Source organism: Micromesistius poutassou, assembly GCF_964030765.1.
Source record: "Micromesistius poutassou genome assembly, chromosome: 1".
Classification (NCBI taxonomy): domain Eukaryota; kingdom Metazoa; phylum Chordata; class Actinopteri; order Gadiformes; family Gadidae; genus Micromesistius; species Micromesistius poutassou.
This window is the reverse complement of record NC_140271.1, coordinates 3,132,899-3,151,111: the sequence shown is the minus strand read 5'-3', so window position 1 is coordinate 3,151,111 and position 18,213 is coordinate 3,132,899. Positions and strand designations below refer to the sequence as shown.

The following is an 18,213-nucleotide window of genomic DNA, read 5'->3' as shown; positions in this document are numbered from 1 at the left end:
ACAACTATTGTGTGCTTTTTTGCATTTAGAAGTCTGTCCTATGCAATATCTCGTGAAGAAATTGCCACGACGCGCGAACAACAGCAGAAACACTCATGTCTCCCCATGGGTAACAACCAGCGCATTGTGTGTTCCCAAACAAAAGATGCAGTCCCCCCTATTATATTTGCATTGAATGTTGGAATTCAGACAAGACCCCCAACACAGATTTTGCTAACACACGTGTCTCATTCTCTTATATACGTGGGTGGTAGGGCAGAGATTATGAACTAAATGAAAACGTTGTTTATTGATTGGTGTTAGAATGCTATAGCCCCCATGGTACACCGGCCTCGTCATGTCTACCTTAACTATAGAAGAGTGAATTAATGCATGTGAACTGTGGACCTTTGTCCTGAAAACATCATTGACCTCAACTTTATTTTCTCTGAAACGTTAATGTTCTCTCTCTGAAGTGTTATCCGTGTTAACATGGGCATGGGAATGATTCATAGTGCTTTCATAAAAAATGATATTTGTGCTCATGCCTTCACATTTGAGAAAATGTGTGTATTCTTTTTTTTTTTTAATATCCAGTGGAGGGCACTGTGAGACTACAACTGCCACCGAACCAAAACATAGGATGTTTGAACATGAACACAAACAGTGCAACATAAACTCTAGGAATAGGAAAGGCTGCGTTTTCATTCAGTACCTGAAATACACGCGTCTTGTTTGTTGAGGCACTGTGGACCCTCATGGCTCCACCGTGGACAGAGTGGTTTGTATTTGGTACAATGATACAGGAAACTGTCGGGAAATGAACAGTCTTGAAAATAAAAGGAAGAGAATTTCTTATCAGGATTTATGTGAATGTGATAAGATTTGTTTCTATTTATATATTTTGTGTTAAATAAGGTCATGTTTTAGCAGAAGTATTTTTTGTAAGACAACATCCAATACTCATGTGGTACCTGAAACAATATTTGACCCCCACACAAGCATATATTGAATTATTTGGTGAAACATGATATGTGAGGCTAGGTGTCTGCAAACACCAAATGATGTTCTTGAACACAACTAAATGTTTAACCACACAATTGTGAACTCTTTTCGATTTCAGGGTTAAATTACAGATACACAATATGAGTTGTTGATTACTTTCTGAGGTGACAGTTGGCAAGGTCAATTTACAGCTACTTCCATAGCTTCCTGTCGAGTTAGTGTCTTGTGTTGTGTCAGACATCCTGCCGGTCGGAGGAAGCCTGAAAACTGATGACATCATTCAGAAATCTACAGTGCAGACCCTTTTTCTTTGAAACCATGATGTTTGTTTGGAGAATATGTTTGCCTTCAGAGATATTCCATAGTTTTTTGATATACATGTTCACTTTACCGCATTGTCAACACATTTTATGTTGCCTGTATTCTTTTATTTTGAATTTTCAGCCTTATGTCAGTTCAAAATAAAATGTGTAAATACATAGGCCAAAGACAAATACTAAACAAAGCTATGTACACTTTATTATTAGACATGTTATACAAGAACAAAAAAAAAGGCATGGCAGGAATATAAAAAGTAAATATTAATGAATGTTCCCAGACAAAACCCCTTTCAATGGACACCAAACTGTACAAACAAGACAAGTAAACTCAAAGTTAACAAAAAAAAAATAATGAAATAAAAAATAAAAGACAAACATCAGCAGAACTTTACCAAGGCCCTCCCATGAGAACCTCCCCACAAAATAAGTCTCTCTCTGACCACCTTTGAGCTATGAATAGTTCAAAGACTCCCCATACTCCTCTTAATCAGACTGTTCCGTACACACAGGAAGTACAAGCAGGAGCAAAAGGCCATCCGTCACGCCTCCTGTCGCCCGCTTCCCGTGTGTGTGACGCACGCTCCGTCCTTGTCCTCCTCCTCTCTGGACGCCACCGCCGCCGTGCCGCGGATCTCTGCCGCGTGTCGCCTGGCTTCGGCCCGCAGCTTGGCGATGCTGCAGGAACGCAAGTCCTCAGAGCTGGGACCGCCGCCGCCAACCCCCCACACCCCCTCAACGGCCCGCGTCCGGTCCTGGGTCGCGTCTCGGGTCGTATCCGCGGCCCATAAGTCCTCTCGTCCCTCCCATCGCTCGCCGTCGGAGCCCTCGGCCGCGCGGGGGGAACTCTTGAGGCCTCTCTGCGCGCTGTCGCCGCTGGGCCCCGCGGCCTTGCCGTCCGCGGCGGCGTAGCGTCCCGCCAGCTGGCTCTGGAGTTTCAGCTGCCGCCGCATTTTGGCACGGCGGTTCTGGAACCACACCTGGGTCGCCCAGAGGGGGGTGGGGGAAACGACCGTAAACAACAACGACACGATCCATAAAGCCGTTCTTTTTAGATACTATACGACATCTTATCCTAGCTATCTTTGTTGTATACCGGAAATGGGTTAACCTAGCGATGGTTAGTGCTTTGAACATCCTTACTGCACGACAGCGATATCTTTTTTCACTTTCTCACGACAAATGTACTGATTGTAAGTCGCTTTGGATAAAAGCATCTGCCAAATTCCCTAAATGTAAATGAAATCAATATCATTGTAATGCTTAATCCTAACCCTAATCAATGGACTCCAGGTCTGATGTATACGACTATTCAGTCACCCAGTCGGTACCAATCAGCTCTGACTTGAACGCCCCCCACCTCCTCCACCTTTCCTCCTACCTGCACCCGCGCCTCCATGAGGTCCAGCCGGAGGGCCAGGGCCTCCCTCATGAAGATGTCTGGGTAGTGGGTGCTGTCGAAGGCCTTCTCCAGCTCCTCCAGCTGCCAGCTGCTGTAGTTGGCGCGCGCGCGCCGCTGCTTCGCTGGCCTCTGTTCATCTGGAAAGTTGCGGTGGCAAGTGGCAATTACACAAGCGCCGACGGGTGACAAGGAACTAATAGCCCTAGATTGGATAATTAGCATGGCGTTCATTAAAAAAAGAAAAGGGGGGGGTGGAGCCCCCACTTTAAACACTGTGCCCGATAATTGATTGTTAGTTACAAGCGGTTAGACAATCTTTTGGTAAACATTTGCAAAGCAATCAGATGGTGCTGCTGCAAGCGGGCTGGCTTCAAGAAAATTGGGATCCAGTGTTGGTGCACGCTGGTAAACAGTGTGTTAGCTTTGGAGTCGCGGGGGTTTGTCAGCGGACGGTTGGCTCACCCATCCCCTCGGTGAGTCGGCCCATGGCGGCGGCGTGCGAGGCCAGCAGGAAGGCTTCTGCCTTGCCGGGCTGGCCGGGCTGCAGGTAACTCCTGAGCGACTCGTAGCTGATGAAGGGCCCCGGGAACAGAAGGTGTCCCGCCGGAGAGGCCAGCCTGGCGTGGAAGGCTGGGTAGAAGTGGGTCGCAGGCGAGGGGAAGACGGTGGGTAAGAGCGTCGACACCAGCCGACCCGGGCCGAACATGTCCAGGACCCTGGGCGGCGCGTTCCTTCGGACAAAAAAATCCCCCAAAGTCTTCAAGATAGGACACGAAAGAGAGAAGTGTGGGCAGCCCTGGCTCCTTGGTCCGCCAAGAGATGGAGGCTCGGAGGCGGTGGTGGTGTCGGTGGTGGTGGTCGACTGTTTTGTCATTAAAGAAACGAGGATGCGAGAGAGTAACGTCCGTCCATTAGAGCCATGTCCACCTCTGAGGAGCAGGCATCAGTGTGAGAGCTGATGTTCTGCCCGGGCTTGGAGTCTTCTGAAGAGAAGAAGAATGCACTCTGAGGTTGGAGGGGCTCTGTTGAGTCACAGGGTTGCAGGTTGAGTAGTCAAGGTATAAGCCTTAAGTGGTTGGCTCCTCACCTTAGCCCCCCCCTGTATACCTTCCCCTCCCACTTTAACCCCCCCCCCACCCCACGCCACCCCCGGCCCCCTCCCTTTTGAGGTCATAGGGTTCCAGAGCGATAGCAGTGATTGGCTGATATGAGTTGTGAAATTGTACTTATTTGTAATAGAAACAGAAAAAAACTGAAAAAAAGATTGTAGTCTTGCAATCGATATCTTTGATTTCCAAACCAAAATATCCTGGCAAACTGAAGAATGCATTCACGATACCCCCCCTTACTGACCCTAATGCGGCTAATCTAAGCACCCACCCTGGACAAGTTTGAACACCTTTGGCTGTTGAAAATTCATTAAGTGAGAAGGTGTGAACTGAGTATTGCACTTCAAGCGTGTGTTTCTTTTGGTGTGTAAACCATCCCTCAGAAAAGAAAATACTGAGACTATATGGTGAGGCAAGGATCCGCAAATAGTCGAACAACCAACGCAGAATGCTGATGATCCTAAAGTGCCACACCTTCACAACAGATTAGTCACTTTTTCCAACACGGCAGCTGCTGTCCCTCGTTGAAAGACGCATGGCAGCGTGTACCGCACAAATGAAACGCAGGTGTGTCAATTAATCCAACGTTACTCAAACACACACACACACACATATCTCTCTCACACACAAGAACACCTCTTGATCATGGCATCATGTTCAGACTATTACTCTTGAATCAAACCAAATCGGGCCACTGTCAGTGTTGTCATCGCTAAAAGGTGATGCTTAGGGAGCTTTGATCACATGTCCATACGCACAGACACACACCGGAATCCCAGCAAGACCCAGCTGGTCAAAGCCAGAGCATGAGGAGTAGGACGACGAAGATGATGATGATGATGATGAGTCAGGCTCTGGTCATTCCACAGCATCTGTGGCCGTTTTTTCTGCTTCTCCATCTGCACCTGTTTAAACACAACATTAATACCCAGGTGGAGGTCAGCATGTAAACCTGTCTTAGAGAGGGGGAGGGGGGAGAGAATAGAGAGGAAGAGAGAAGGTAAAGAGAGGAAGAGAGAGAGAGGCACAAAAGAGAGAGAGAGAGAGAGGGGGAAGAGAGAGTGAGAGAGAATAAAGAAAACAACAGAGTCAGAAAGAGGGATACATTTTCTGATGCGTTGACTCAGATTAGAAGTATCAACGCCGGAGTGCAGGCTAAATACACACTGTGTGTGAGGTGTGGAGGTGGAGGTGGAGGTGGTGGGGACTGTGGATTACTGAAGCCATCTGCGGCCGGTCCCCAGCACACAGGTAGACCCGGGGACGTCTGGCAGGCCTGAAAGCTGAAAGCGGAGCCGCAGTGCACTGTGTGTCCCTGACAGGCTCCTCTAATGCCCATTGATCCAGATAATCAGGGGAGAAATTGGTGGGGGGAGAAAAAAAGAAACGGTTTGGGCTGGGTAGGGGGGCTAGTGGTGGTGGTAGTGGTGGATCACTCTTAGCCTACGCTTGTCCAAATGATCTGCCGGTGGAGACAAGTTATGGAGAGTCAGGGAGACAATGGAAGGGGTTAACGCTCAAGTCTTTGTTTGAAGCCCCTCACAGGTAACTCTAGCTCTGCTGATGACAAGGGCCCGGCCCGCGAGAGATGGGAGCCACCAGCTGAACGGCGATAACGGTATCATTAACAAGAGACCTTAACCTAGAGGGGCTCAAAAGCCAACATTATCTATGGATTTAGAAAACACCATTTGGGGGAAGTGGCTGTCCCGTTATCCATTAATAACAATGGGCTCAAAAAGTCAAGGGAGGCTTGTTTGAGCCTGCAATAATTGGTTTGGAACGAGCGAGACACGGGTGGGACATCCTAAAAACAAAGTCATTAATTCACTAAGAGTAAACTTGTTTTGGGTAGATTGCAAATCAGTTCAGCTAAAATAAATACAAATTAATTGGTTAAAGAAAAAAAAAAAAGTGAACTGATCTATTTTCATCTCATGGGCTGAATGCAGAATGAATTTACAATGGGCGATAGGTTATGCCTATCTGGTGTCATTTCCAGACTGGAGATGGCCAAGAGGAGCAGACAAGATCAATATTTAATCACAGTTTAAGTGAAGTCTAAAGGTTGTCAATGTCTGTGTCGACGGTTCCTGTCGGGATTGGACCAATGTTTTTTAACATACTCGTCCAATTTCGTCGCAATGAATTACAAACGATAAAACTCTCTTGCTCCTCCTCTGAATCGAATAATGCTTTCACAAAGAAATAACATAATCTCATCACATTAACATGTTTGTAACAACGCTCCGGAACAAGGAGGAAATGTGTTCAAACAACTGAAAAAAGAAGCTTGAAGCCTAACATGTTACGGGCTATGTTAGGTCCCTACCCTCCCTCCCTCCGTCCGTCTCTCTCCCGGTAATAGTATCCTACAGTGCATGGGCTGATTGTTTTAGTCCTGGATCACTGGCCATGGGATACAACCTGAGACCACCCCCCCCCCTCCCCCCTTGCAGACCCTCGCTTGCCAAGTCAAACCCTTCAAGGGAAAGCGGCCTACAATCTAACAGCAATCACACTTCATACATCAAAGTGGCCGCCAGCGGAGAGGAGAAGGAGGGGGAGGGGGAGGAGGAGGAGGAGGAGGAGGAGGAGGAGGGGGAGAGCAGGTCCACATTTTTCCTTTCTTTTTTTCTTCACTTCTTCTCCTCTCCACGCCAGCCAAGTGCAACTGAAGCGTGGCCGCGGCGGGGGAGATCTAAGGCGAGGGGTGCCATTGAGGAGGAAGACCCGAGAGCAGACAGATGTGCACGGGCAGGTAGTGGCACATTGTCCAACAGTGGAGGGGGGGATGATGGGGGGGGGGGGGGGGCTCGGGGGGAGACCAGGGAGGCTGCTTGTGTCACATTCTTAACTTCCTTATATAAAATTCCCTGTCCATGAATGAATTAAGGAATGGGTGTGAGTACGGATGAACGGGGAGAATGAGAGGTTTAAACGCTAGAGGGTCTCGGAGAATGGCTGCAAAGTTTTTGCAACAGTACAAGGAAGTAAAACCATTCACAAAAGAATGACAAAAAAGCGTTATACTTTATCGTGAACACGGTAAACATCTCCATTTTCGCCCTGGCCTACAGATGTGGGCACAGCTGCGTCTGAGGGTATCAAACTTGCGGTGACGACTCCTGACAGCGGCGTTTAAGCTGTCAGTAGGCGTTCAATCCGATCCCTTCCTCTTGTCCCTCTCGCTCGCTCGCGCTCTCTCTCTCTCTCCCAACCACTTCCTCCTCACCCGTCACTCATCTCTGTTCCGCATCACTGCTGCCCAGCCAATGGGATGCTGGCGCCTGACCAAGGGCCCGGGCTGCCGGGACTTGTATTCCAAAAGGTGATGGATAACCATAAACAGCCAGCTTTCAGCCAGTCATTGGACACCATACAGGTGCAATTAACGCATCGCCGTGGAAATGGCAGCAGACAACTGTATAGCGACGGGCAGTGAAGCAGAGCGTGAAGAAGGGTGTGGGCAACATTCATAACCCTCTGGGAGAGAGCTCCATGTCAAGAAATTATAAATCACTGCATTGATACAGAATTGGGAAATTGTTTAAAAAGACAATGCGATGTCACAGATTAAAGTCTACTGTACTTCCATCACGCCAATGACACTAAATACTCGGTAACTGACACAAGGTAATCCTATGACACAAAGAGGCCTTTGGTTTTCTTATTTGCTTTTGTCTGGAACAGTGAGGGTCAATGAATGATTTGAAGGCATACATACTGAACCAAGTGTGTTTGAGTTTTGTCTTAATCACCAACCAATATTCAGATAGAAGCTTCAGGCAGCATGCGATGAAGGATTAAAAGGAGAATATGGCAAGAGACATAGAGAGAGCGAGAGCGCGAGAGAGAGAGAGAGAGAGATGAAGATCACTGAAAACGATGACCTTCTTGAGATAATACAGTTTTCAACAATCCATTTAGTTCTTCAGATGTACCGTCTCTCTCACCGACCGATGACGGCCTCCACTGCAACCACCGGTGTCGGTTTGTCTCACACACACACACACACACACACACACACAGGTAACTAAACACCACCTAGAGTCTCTGGGCTGTAAAATGGTCTGCCCACATCTCATCTTCAAAAAGAAAAAAAGAGAAAAGAGGAGCCCCTTCTTGTCTTTGTGATTGAACAATTACCGCCACGCTTAATTGACCCTAAATGGGGAAGACCGGCACATTGTTTCACTTATCCCTTGACTCGGTGAAGAGGTGCTGCGATGAAGTCAGTGGGCGAAAAAACAAACACAGGGCGCTTTCATGGTCAGGATGGCTTCCATCACGGCGCCGCCGCGCGCTAGCGGCTTTCATTCGCTACATGCCAGTGGAGAACGAACGGTGCACCTATGACAGCTGTTTCCAGCTTCGTTATCACAGTCCCGGAATTGTTGGAATGAAATGAATTGGCACCAAGGCCTTGCTCCAATCACCACGCCACCCCCACCCCCCTTTGTGTTTGGTTTGAGGTGCAGAAATGTTAATATAAAAAAAAAAGCAATAATTGGTTCTTGGGAAATTTCCATGCTTGCTACGCAATTCCATCACTAAACTGCCATCAAAATGTGGCAATGGTAGAACTCATAATTCAACAAGGCACCGTGGCATATTTTGATATGTATAACGGTATTCATTGTATATGCATTGCAATCCAATATAAAAGCCATTAAATCATGGGTTTGTCCAAGTGACAGTTTATTTACTTTTTCTAAGAGCATATAACAGATTAGTTAAAAAGGTGGTATTTTAATTAATGTCTGTGATTTCATTGTACAAACCAAATAAGTCAGTTCCATGAGACTTTCAAGGTCAACAAATTATGACATTCCTCAAGCGAGTTATTTAATGTTTTACAGAAAATGCTGGGCATCCGTTTTCTTTATCAAATGACTAATTCAGCAGTAGGGCAAAGGGCAAAGTGCCTTTTAATGTGGAGGGATTTGCAGTCTTATGAGATTAAGTACCCAATACTAAATACAAACATTGGCCTTTTGTCTGATGTAAATAGCAAAGTTCAAAGCTCAATACATTGCATTTCCCAATTGCTTAATGTGTGCAATTTGAGGGTTTTGTAAATATCACTTCTGAAATGCGGAGCCACACACAAAGGAACTGCTGTTTCTCTTTTAAATATTTGCCTTATCAAACATCCCTTGAAAATAAAAAGAACAATTTAACCATTAAGCAGTATTTTAATTGAGCAATTTTGAAAATATTTGTTTCATAAAACCAAACAAAGGTGAATATGAAAGTACCAAACGCTAACACAAGTGTGATCTAAAAAAAAAATGTTTTAATTTTGCTTACACACCTACAACTGGAGGCATAACAAAGTCTCCTTGAAAATAAACAAAAAACAAACGATACAACGACACTAGTTTACGTCAGACGATCAGGGGAGCTCTGTCTGGAGTAGTTACGTTGTAGCTTCCATACGGAGGACCTTCATGGCTTCTGCGATCATGGAGCTGGTGTCTATTTGTCCATAGATGCCCACCAGGAAAGCTTTGTGCAGCAATATGTCTGCATGTTCTATTGGGGGGGGTAAGGACACACAACGACACGTTATGGGCATGACATCCTCTTAAAACTAATTTTCTTCTTTGGATCATAGTTTATGTTAAGTGACTTCAATTAAAGCAGTTGTTAATGCTGTTTTGCACAAAAAACCCTACATAAATAAAGTTTGATTTGAAAATGTAGACAGCGATCTGTGGTATCCGTGGTATAGGATGTGGTATAGGATATTGTATTTAAAAGATAACCAAAACATTTTGGTTATTTTTCCCAAGCGGTGGAGTAGGCGTTTGCTCACTGGAGTTTGTTTGGTGAACGTGACTCAACGGTGTGTTGTCCATACCTTGGCAGAGGAGCACATATTCCGGAAGATTCCTGAGGGCCGTCTGCACCACATCAAAGTTCCCGCTGCCCATGCAGTACATGAAGGTGGGGAGGAAGTCTTTCGCCAGTCTGCGAGCGGGAGAAAGCGTCACGTCACGTCACGTCACGGACCACTCACGGCTGCGCGGTGTGGCGACGCGTTGACAGGCTGAGTGACGTGGAGCACTGTGCTAACCCGGCCCGTCCACAGCACGACAGCTCAATAGCAACTCATTCAACCAAACCCTAAAATGTCTTCAAATAGCAACCTGAAGCAAAAGACGGACCATGCAAATGCATATTCTGTATGGAAAACATACGGATACGTTGGTTTATGGCCAAGGGTCATTTGGTTGCTGTGAAAGAAAGGAGAGCGCTCACACACTTGTCATTATTGAGGTGCTTGGGGCTCAGCGTCTATTCTGAGGGATGCCTACAGGTAGAACGCAGACATTGGGTTTCAAACCTGGAATCTTCCGGCTGGGAGTCAAACATCCTAAGCACAAATACTATCCTCCCAAAATTTCTCTTTTTGAATAACCATCAACCTTCTTGGCACACACACGCACAGACACACACACGGGAGTATACACAGACACACACAGACACACACACGGGAGTATACACAGACACACGGGAGAGAGAGAGAGAGAGAGAGAGAGAGCGAGAGAGAGAGAGAGCGAGGAGGGTGGCCCACTCACCGGGGGTTGCCCTGGATACAGCGCAGGGCCAGGTTGAAGGCCATGTTCCTGCACAGCTCCTCCGAGGACATCATCAGCCTCTGGAGGTCGTTCTGGGAACAGCCGTCAGCACAGAGCAGGGTGAGGGGGGTGGGTGCTCCACACACACGTGCACATTTGATTCATTTATTTGGAATGACCAATACTACTACTACTACTACTAACACCATAGCATCCAAATATTAATAAAGAGCCTGTTATGTCTCACACAACAACACAAACACTGTGCAAGTATCCACCAACCAAGTGAATCGGTAGAGATGAATAGATAGTTATATTATGGGTAGAGATGACAGCGCCTTCTCCATATATGCAGACTGCCTATGACTGCTGACACAGAGTTATTTGGCTATTTGCTTAGAGTTCTTCTTACTGGGTCCAGCAATTTGCAATCCTCTGCGCATGCACACATGCGTATGACACACACACACATGCGCGTGACACACATGCAGACACTTGAGTTGCAGAAATGCCCATTGAATTACATTGGCTATTGCACTGACGACTGTATGAGTAGATGAATTGGTGGCTGGAAGAATGGGTGACTGTTGGTGACTGGGTGACGGGAAGAATGGATGAATTGACTCAATGGCGGGCTGAATGAATGGACGACTGGACGGATGAATGAATGACGATACGGACAGTTGACCGTCTGGACGGACGGACGGATAAATGAGTGAACGACTGTCTAACTGGGAGAGCAGATGCGGATGCAGGGGGGGGGGGTGGAGACAGACGACTCACGGTGAAGTACTGAATGATCTCGGGACTCCTCCGGGACTTGTCGTCCACCTCGGTCAGCACCTCCAGCACATCTGTAGAACCACGAGCCCCCAGGTTAGAGACAGAGCCCCCCCGCCTGGCAACGCTACACCATGAAGGATGGAGGGACGGGTCCCAGGCTAGAGGTGTGTGTGTGTGTGTGTGGGCCCTAGTGGCGCTGTGTTGCCAGGGTTACCCTCCACCGCCTCTCCCCTGGACATCTTCTTCAGGTACAGGGTCATGTCCCCGGCCGTCAGCGTCACGGAGGCCGAGATGTTGACCAGGGGCAGGGCGCCGCCGGTGGGCTCGTCTAGCGGGGGGGGCACCGCGATACACACACACACACACACACACACACACACACACACACACATAAACACACACACACACACGTACATAAACACACACACACACATACATTCATAAGCACACACACACACACACACACACGATAATATAAAGGGTCACTTTTTGAAGATGTGCTTCAAAACTTCTATCTATTTGAATAATAGAGTAGTTCAGGTTTTTCAACATTGATGTTTAGATTATATTCAGCAGACACTTTGAATCACTCAAAAGTGATTCAAAGAGCAGGCGGGGAATAATCAAACCAATCAATCAACTTAATAATCATAAAACAAGTTATTTCATTGACTTTGGTTTCAGTGGAGGACCAGAGGTATTGTGGGTATTGTAGTTGTGCTTACCGTCCCTGTCGTCAGCGTTGCTGTCTGCTGAGCAGCTCTTGACTGGCAGGGTGAGTCCAGCCAGCAGAGACTTGAGCTGCCCCAGGTGTGGGTTCTCAGAGCACAGAGCCCTGTTCAGAAAAACAATGCAATAACGTCCTTTAAAAGTGCATTGGTCATGATGTGCGTGACATATTCATCCCCTTAAAAGCAGAGCATGATGCTGCGGTGTGTGTGTGTGTGTGTGTCCGTGAACTCACTGCAATATGTCTGAGTGCTTCTGTAGATAAGGAACCGCTGCTGCTGCATTGTGGGTAATGTATTTTTGCGTGAACTGAAGAAACTTGTTGATGAACAGCAAAGGGGAACGGCTGCGCTGGAAGTTCTACACGACAAAACACAAACATTGGTAACACTTTACAATAACCATAGTTTATAAATGGTAAATAGACCATTTATAAATGGTTAATAGACCATTTATAAATGGTTAACAGCTTATAGACCAATTATAATGGTAAATAGACCATTTATAAATGGTTAAATAGACCATTTATAATAGGTAAACAGATAGTTTACTAAGTTTACTAATGTTTAATCATCATTTATAAACAGCAAGACCAATCATAAATGGTAAATAGACCATTTATTAATATTTAACTATCATTATAAATGGTCTATTAACCATTTATAAATGGTCTATTTACCATTTATAAACTATGGTTATTGTAAAGTGTTACCCAAACATTTCACACGCATGACACAGAATCGAGGAGGCAATAAAATTTAAAAAATCCTGTCTTAATACAAAATTGAATAGAGCCAAAATAAACATTTACACAAATATACACTACCATTCAAAAGTTTAAGGTCACTAAGAAATGTCCTTATTTTTGAAGAGAAGATTACATTAAATTTATCAGAAATACAGTCTGGACAGTGTTAATGTGGTAAATGACGATTCTAGCAGGAAACGGCTGATTTTTAATGGAATATCTACATAGGTGTACATAGGCCCATGTCCAGCAACCATCACTCCTGTGTTCTAATGCTACATTGTTTTGTAATTGTATAAAAAGGCTTATTGATGATTAGAAAACCCTTGTGCAGTTATGTCAGCACAGATGAAAACGGTTGAATGCAAGTGTGAGTTTTCATGGAAAACATGAAATTGTCTGGGCGACCCCAAACTTTTGAACGGTAGTGTGTATATATAAAATCATAAAATAATAAAAATAATCTTAAAATACATTTCCTTTTTACTCGTGTGTGTATATACACAGAAAGCATGGGCCCACCTTGAGGGCCCTCATGAAGGAGAGCAGGCAGTCCTGCAGCGCCCTCTGGTGGTGGCCGTGGAACACCAGCGGCTGCAGCAGCTCCAGGATGGCCAGCACGTTGGTGAAGAAGGCCAGGTGGTTGTGCTGCCGGAACTCCTGCAGGTTGAGGTGCATGCGGCCGTGCAGCAGCCCCGCGATCATGGGCAGGTGCCTGCGGAGAGGAGGAGGACAACAAGAGGGAAATGAAAATGAAAATGTCGTTCATTTCGATTTGATTGATCATTTTTTATCATCCTTCCATTTTTTTTGGTGGACTTGGGTTTGATGAAAGTTGCTGTTAGACCTTAAAGTTGGCATATTATACCACCAGCTGTGAGTGTGATTAGCCGGTACAAGCCGTGTACAAATCCGCCTCTTCTGACATCACAAGTGGGCGCGTCCACCTAGACGTATGACGGATAGATCAGTCTACCAGCCTGCCCAGTGGACTGCAGCAAACGTTGCTCATCTATCCGTCATACATCTAGGTGGACACGCCCTTTGACTTTACACCGGTATTGATCAAGTCCCCCATTCATCTATCTATCCATCCACACTGCAGTGGAAGGCACTGGGTCTGCATCTCCAGCCAGAGGGAACCGTACCGCAGTAGGAGCACGGGGTGGGAGACGGCCAGCTTCCTGCAGGCCAGGTTGGCGTCCGACATGCGGCTCTCCGCAGACTTGGACTCTCCCGTTTCAGCGAGCAGCGAGACGAGCCGATGGACCAGCACGTCCATCTGAGGAGACACACAGTGCACGCACGTCCCGACGAGGGGAGAAGAGTGTTGATGAGCACATCCAGCTGGCAAACACACAGCGGAGAGAGACGATGTAATGGAGTTACGTGTCGGGAATCGGGGTAATCCTTACAGATCCACAGGGAATATTATAACCCTATTTTAATTAAATACATCATTAAGTTCTTGTTTGGTTCAGATCGTGTTTAGGAGAAGGATTAAATAACAGAGAGTCCTGGTACTCGAAAGAAGCTGTGTGTGTTGTGAGTGTGTGCCTGCGTGAGCCTGTGTGTGTATGTGTGTGTGTGCCTCTGTGTGTGTGTGCCTGTGTGTGTGTGTGTGTGTGTGTGTGTGTGTGTGTGTGTGTGTGTCTGTATGCCTGTGTGTGCCTGCGTGTGAACGCCCGTGTGTGTGTGTGTGTGTGTGTGTGTGTGTGTGTGTGTGTGTGTGTGTGTGTGTGTGTGTGTGTGTGTGTGTGTGTGTGTGTGTGTGTGTGTGTGTGTGTGTGTGTGTGTGCATGCCCCTGTCTGTCTGTCTGTCTGCGCATGCATGCATGCATGCGTGACCAACAGGCCTCACCTTGCAGGTGCTGCCGTCGGCGGCGCCCCCGCTGCTCCAGGTGTCGTCCGGGAGGCTGACGTGCTGCAGGACCTCGGGGGACTGCAGGTAGATCTGCAGCAGCAGACTCTGACAGCGCTTACTCATCGCACTGAAGGAGCACGGGGAGACACAGAGAGAGAGAGAGACGTCGGGACGATCAACCGCAAGTTCAAATACAAACGCATTCTTTTTCGAAATGAAGGCAAGGCGACTTCATTTATATAGCCCTTTACATACACGAGGCGGACTCAAAGTGCTTCACGTTGAAACATAGTCATGCAATAAAATACGTAGATAAGTAAAAGGAAACAAAGTTAAAAAGAAAGTGCAATGTGTTTAAGATTTAGCAGAAAACTAAAGCTAAATAAAATGAAGTGATAAAATAAAATAGACGCAGGATGCATTGTAGAAAGTGAATGAAGAGAAAGACAAGGGGTCGTATCGTCACAACAATGCTCTTTCACTCGGTAACCACGCTCACCTGCATCAGTGTTCACAGACTACTCCCACTACCTCTAGAGTGGAGTAGCATCTAAGGCTTCCTATCAATTCCTGCGTCATTGATGTTTAGTTTGGTTATCGCACCCAAGGCCATTAAGTAGTAACGGTTTACCCTGGTGTCTTTATATTAACTCCCTAATGATGACCAAGCAGCCACACAACAAATCAATTCAAATGTGGTTCTCTTCAACGTGAACTGAGGCGTTTGTTTGGTGGGGAAGAGCATCAGGACAAGCCAAACTAATTCATTTTGACATATAGTGGTGAATGTGCGTGTCTGTCTGTGTCTGTGTGTGTGCGTGTGCGTGCGTGCGTGCGTGCTCCTTCTGACCACGTGTGTCCACCTTCCCCGTTCCTGATCATCAATCACTAATGAACTTGTTGTCATGTTTCACCTGATCTCTCACGACCAAAGAGCACATGAGATTATAGCTCATCAAACTAGAGGAAGTGACGGACGTGATGGACGTGATGGGGGCGTCTGCGGCTCCGGAGATACGACGCAGGAAGAGCCGCCGATGAAACAAATTGATTGATTGATTGATTGACTGATTGAACAAATTGAACAGTTATAGTCTCTTTTAATGCTTGTTCTTTGCTTAAAACGGTACTTGTCTTCTGATCGATGGCCCATTCAGAAACCTTATTACCGTGGTGCCTAGTGTATTATTTACTATAAGTACGTTATTTATTATTATGGAGATTCAATTCCGATTGTGCCATCAATAGTGTGCGGCTAGTCTAGTCTGGCCAGAACTAAATCGCCTGATTTTTTTGAGTGTCTCTTTATTTTACCCAAGTAAGCTTTATTGGTCTAATTGTCCTAAAGTGGAATGATGTGGCCATTTCCGAGAAATTACCATTCGGTACGGTAATTTCCCCTTTATTCGCTCTCTGCAATGGAAAATCGATACGGCGTCCACCCCCCCCCCCCCACACCCACCCGAAACTAACAAACGACGAGATAACACAGCATGACATGCCTTTGTCTTTGGTTCCAGTCCGGGAAACGGGGATGAATGCACCGCGATCGTTTATGCAAAAAGTCTTGATAGCCTTATACGGACAAATTCAATCCACAAAGGTTTGCGCTCATCCGATCATCCTCCGGCCTCGAGCCCTTGATCGCCTTACGGGAGACACTGTGGTCCACGCAGAACCAAAGACCTAATTACCACCCAGCCTCCCGTTTGAGCATTAGTCGCGCGCGACCTTGACGGGGGGGGGGGGGGGAAACCTCCTCGCACGGCAAGTCGATGAAGACGTCCGAATAAACACGAGCGATCTCATCCGTGTGTTTGGCGTGAGCGCGCACGAGTGTTCTCAGCGCAGACAACTGTTTGTTCCGCACAAGAGCCAGCCGACCCTCCTTGTTCGAGATCGATTTACACACAGCGGGCCCTGCTTCTTCCCTTTCTTTCCAAGTCCGCTGAGCTGCATTTAAAATATTGTAATTCCAAAGCTTATTTCGCTTGACCTTGGCCAAAAGTATCCCTCGTTAAAGCGCTTTACAGGGCCACCCAAGACGTGCTTTTCCACCACGAGGAAGAAAGGACGCCCCCCGCGTGATCTCCACGGCGAGGCCCGCTCTGGTTTGCAGGAGGCCGCCCAACGCGAGGCGAGACGGGTGTTTGTGAGCCCTTCGTGGCTCGTCTAATCCCCTCGGCTTCATCGTCATTATTATAACTACACACGCGCACACACACACACAGACACACTGAGCTGTTTTAAAGGGGATCACGGTTTTGTCAGACGACTCGGGCTGCTCCCTAATTTCACACCAATAGAGCTAATTATCGAGTTGTGCCCGCGCGGCGGCCGTGGGCTTGATGGAAGAGTCTGGAAAGTTCACCGGGGGCCACGGAGACGGAGGCACTGTAACTAGCTTCTTTTGCACCCCTCTCGTCACCCTCTAATGGGAGCAGGGGAGGAGGTCGGTCCCGCTGTGTGTCTGGCTCATTAGACAAAACGGAAGAAAAAATAAAAGAATCGCGCGTCAAACCGTATGGCTTGTTCGCACGTTGGCAAGAGATATCGGGCTAGGAAATATGGTAAGCATGTGTGTTCCGCAAATGATGAGAAAACAAACACGACGCCGATGCGGATTCCGGGTCCCGTTGGCGGACGCGCTAGGGGTGTTTGACACCCAGCCCGGGAAAGGTTCTGGGTTCCATCCCCGAGGTCCGCAGCCACTACCTGTAGGCCTCCGGGGGCAGAGGTCACTTTGGATGAAGGTGTCCGCTGAATGACTTGAAGCAGCATTAGCTTCAAGAGAGACCATGAACCCTTTGCACACTACGGCCTCTCTGGCCGGAGCTAGCATTAGAGAGCCCTGGCTCTTTCGCACGATGCTGACATCGTCATCGTCCCCCGTCTCCTGTCATTGAATTTTCCCGCCGCTGGGGTGCGGCACAGACCAAAGAGAGCATGATACAGCTACTATAGACATTACTAACTCGTTTAAACAAAAGATTTACAAATTTTAGTTTAAGCGGAAAAATCTTGCAGTGAAAAGTGACACGGTGGATCCAAGTGTACTACAAAGATCCGAGATACACTTGATTAATCCCAGACGAGAAGCTTGGGAGTGAAAAGTGGCAGGAAAACAACAATAACAAGGCCTACCTGTCGCTCCACTTCTTGGTGCAGCTGATGAGGTACTCGCACACCATCCTGATGTTGTCCACGTCGGCGCTGCAGCAGGACAGGAGCAGGGGCAGACGGGACTGGATCAGAGAGCAGGCCGTCTGGTCGGGGGAGCCGCCGCCGCTGCCACTGGAGATGGTGGTGGTGGTGGTGGTGGTGGTGTCGTCGGCAGGGGTGGAGGTGGCGAGCTCGGACTCCAGCAGGATCAGATCCACCAGGCTGACCAGCTCCTCCGAGCTCAGCCGCAGGACAAACTCCTCCGCCTTTTTCTGCAGACGGAGAGAGAGAGAGAGAGAGAGAGCGACTGTCAGGCTGCCCCGTCTGATAATGGGTTTTTTTATGGTTTCCGTGGTCGTCTTTGACCACCGCCCTCTTTCCCATAATCATATCGTGGACAATGGTGATGCAAAAATGTGACGCCTCATTTCACAAGATGAGGAAATGTAACCTTAAAACGTATAACAATATAGGATCCGAAGTATGTCATTACATTTAAAATATTTATCTTAAAAAAGAACGGTTGTA

At 47.2% G+C, this 18,213-nt stretch overlaps 2 protein-coding genes across 2 annotated transcripts in view; both read right to left on the bottom strand.

Annotated features, from left to right (window-relative positions):
* Positions 1 to 1,843: 1,843 nt before the first annotated feature.
* LOC311381751 (uncharacterized protein) lies at positions 1,844 to 3,409 on the bottom strand (the record flags this gene model as incomplete). Its single annotated transcript, XM_084488477.1, has 3 exons — positions 1,844 to 2,281; positions 2,683 to 2,840; positions 3,166 to 3,409. The coding sequence occupies 3 exons, from the start codon at positions 3,407 to 3,409 to the stop codon at positions 1,844 to 1,846; spliced, it is 840 nt and encodes a 279-aa protein (XP_084344603.1).
* A 5,143-nt stretch (positions 3,410 to 8,552) lies between these two features.
* The window catches only part of ints1 (integrator complex subunit 1), a 30,867-nt gene continuing 21,206 nt past the window's right edge, over positions 8,553 to 18,213 (bottom strand). The window contains exons 37-47 of the mRNA XM_084482242.1: positions 17,668 to 17,957; positions 14,521 to 14,650; positions 13,808 to 13,941; positions 13,182 to 13,374; positions 12,147 to 12,271; positions 11,908 to 12,017; positions 11,397 to 11,510; positions 11,183 to 11,253; positions 10,400 to 10,491; positions 9,679 to 9,788; positions 8,553 to 9,350 (exon numbers count right to left, since the gene is read on the bottom strand). Coding sequence (XP_084338368.1) covers positions 9,235 to 9,350; positions 9,679 to 9,788; positions 10,400 to 10,491; positions 11,183 to 11,253; positions 11,397 to 11,510; positions 11,908 to 12,017; positions 12,147 to 12,271; positions 13,182 to 13,374; positions 13,808 to 13,941; positions 14,521 to 14,650; positions 17,668 to 17,957 — 1,485 coding nt within the window. The 3' untranslated portion in view covers positions 8,553 to 9,234. The remainder of the gene's footprint in view (positions 9,351 to 9,678; positions 9,789 to 10,399; positions 10,492 to 11,182; positions 11,254 to 11,396; positions 11,511 to 11,907; positions 12,018 to 12,146; positions 12,272 to 13,181; positions 13,375 to 13,807; positions 13,942 to 14,520; positions 14,651 to 17,667; positions 17,958 to 18,213) is intronic.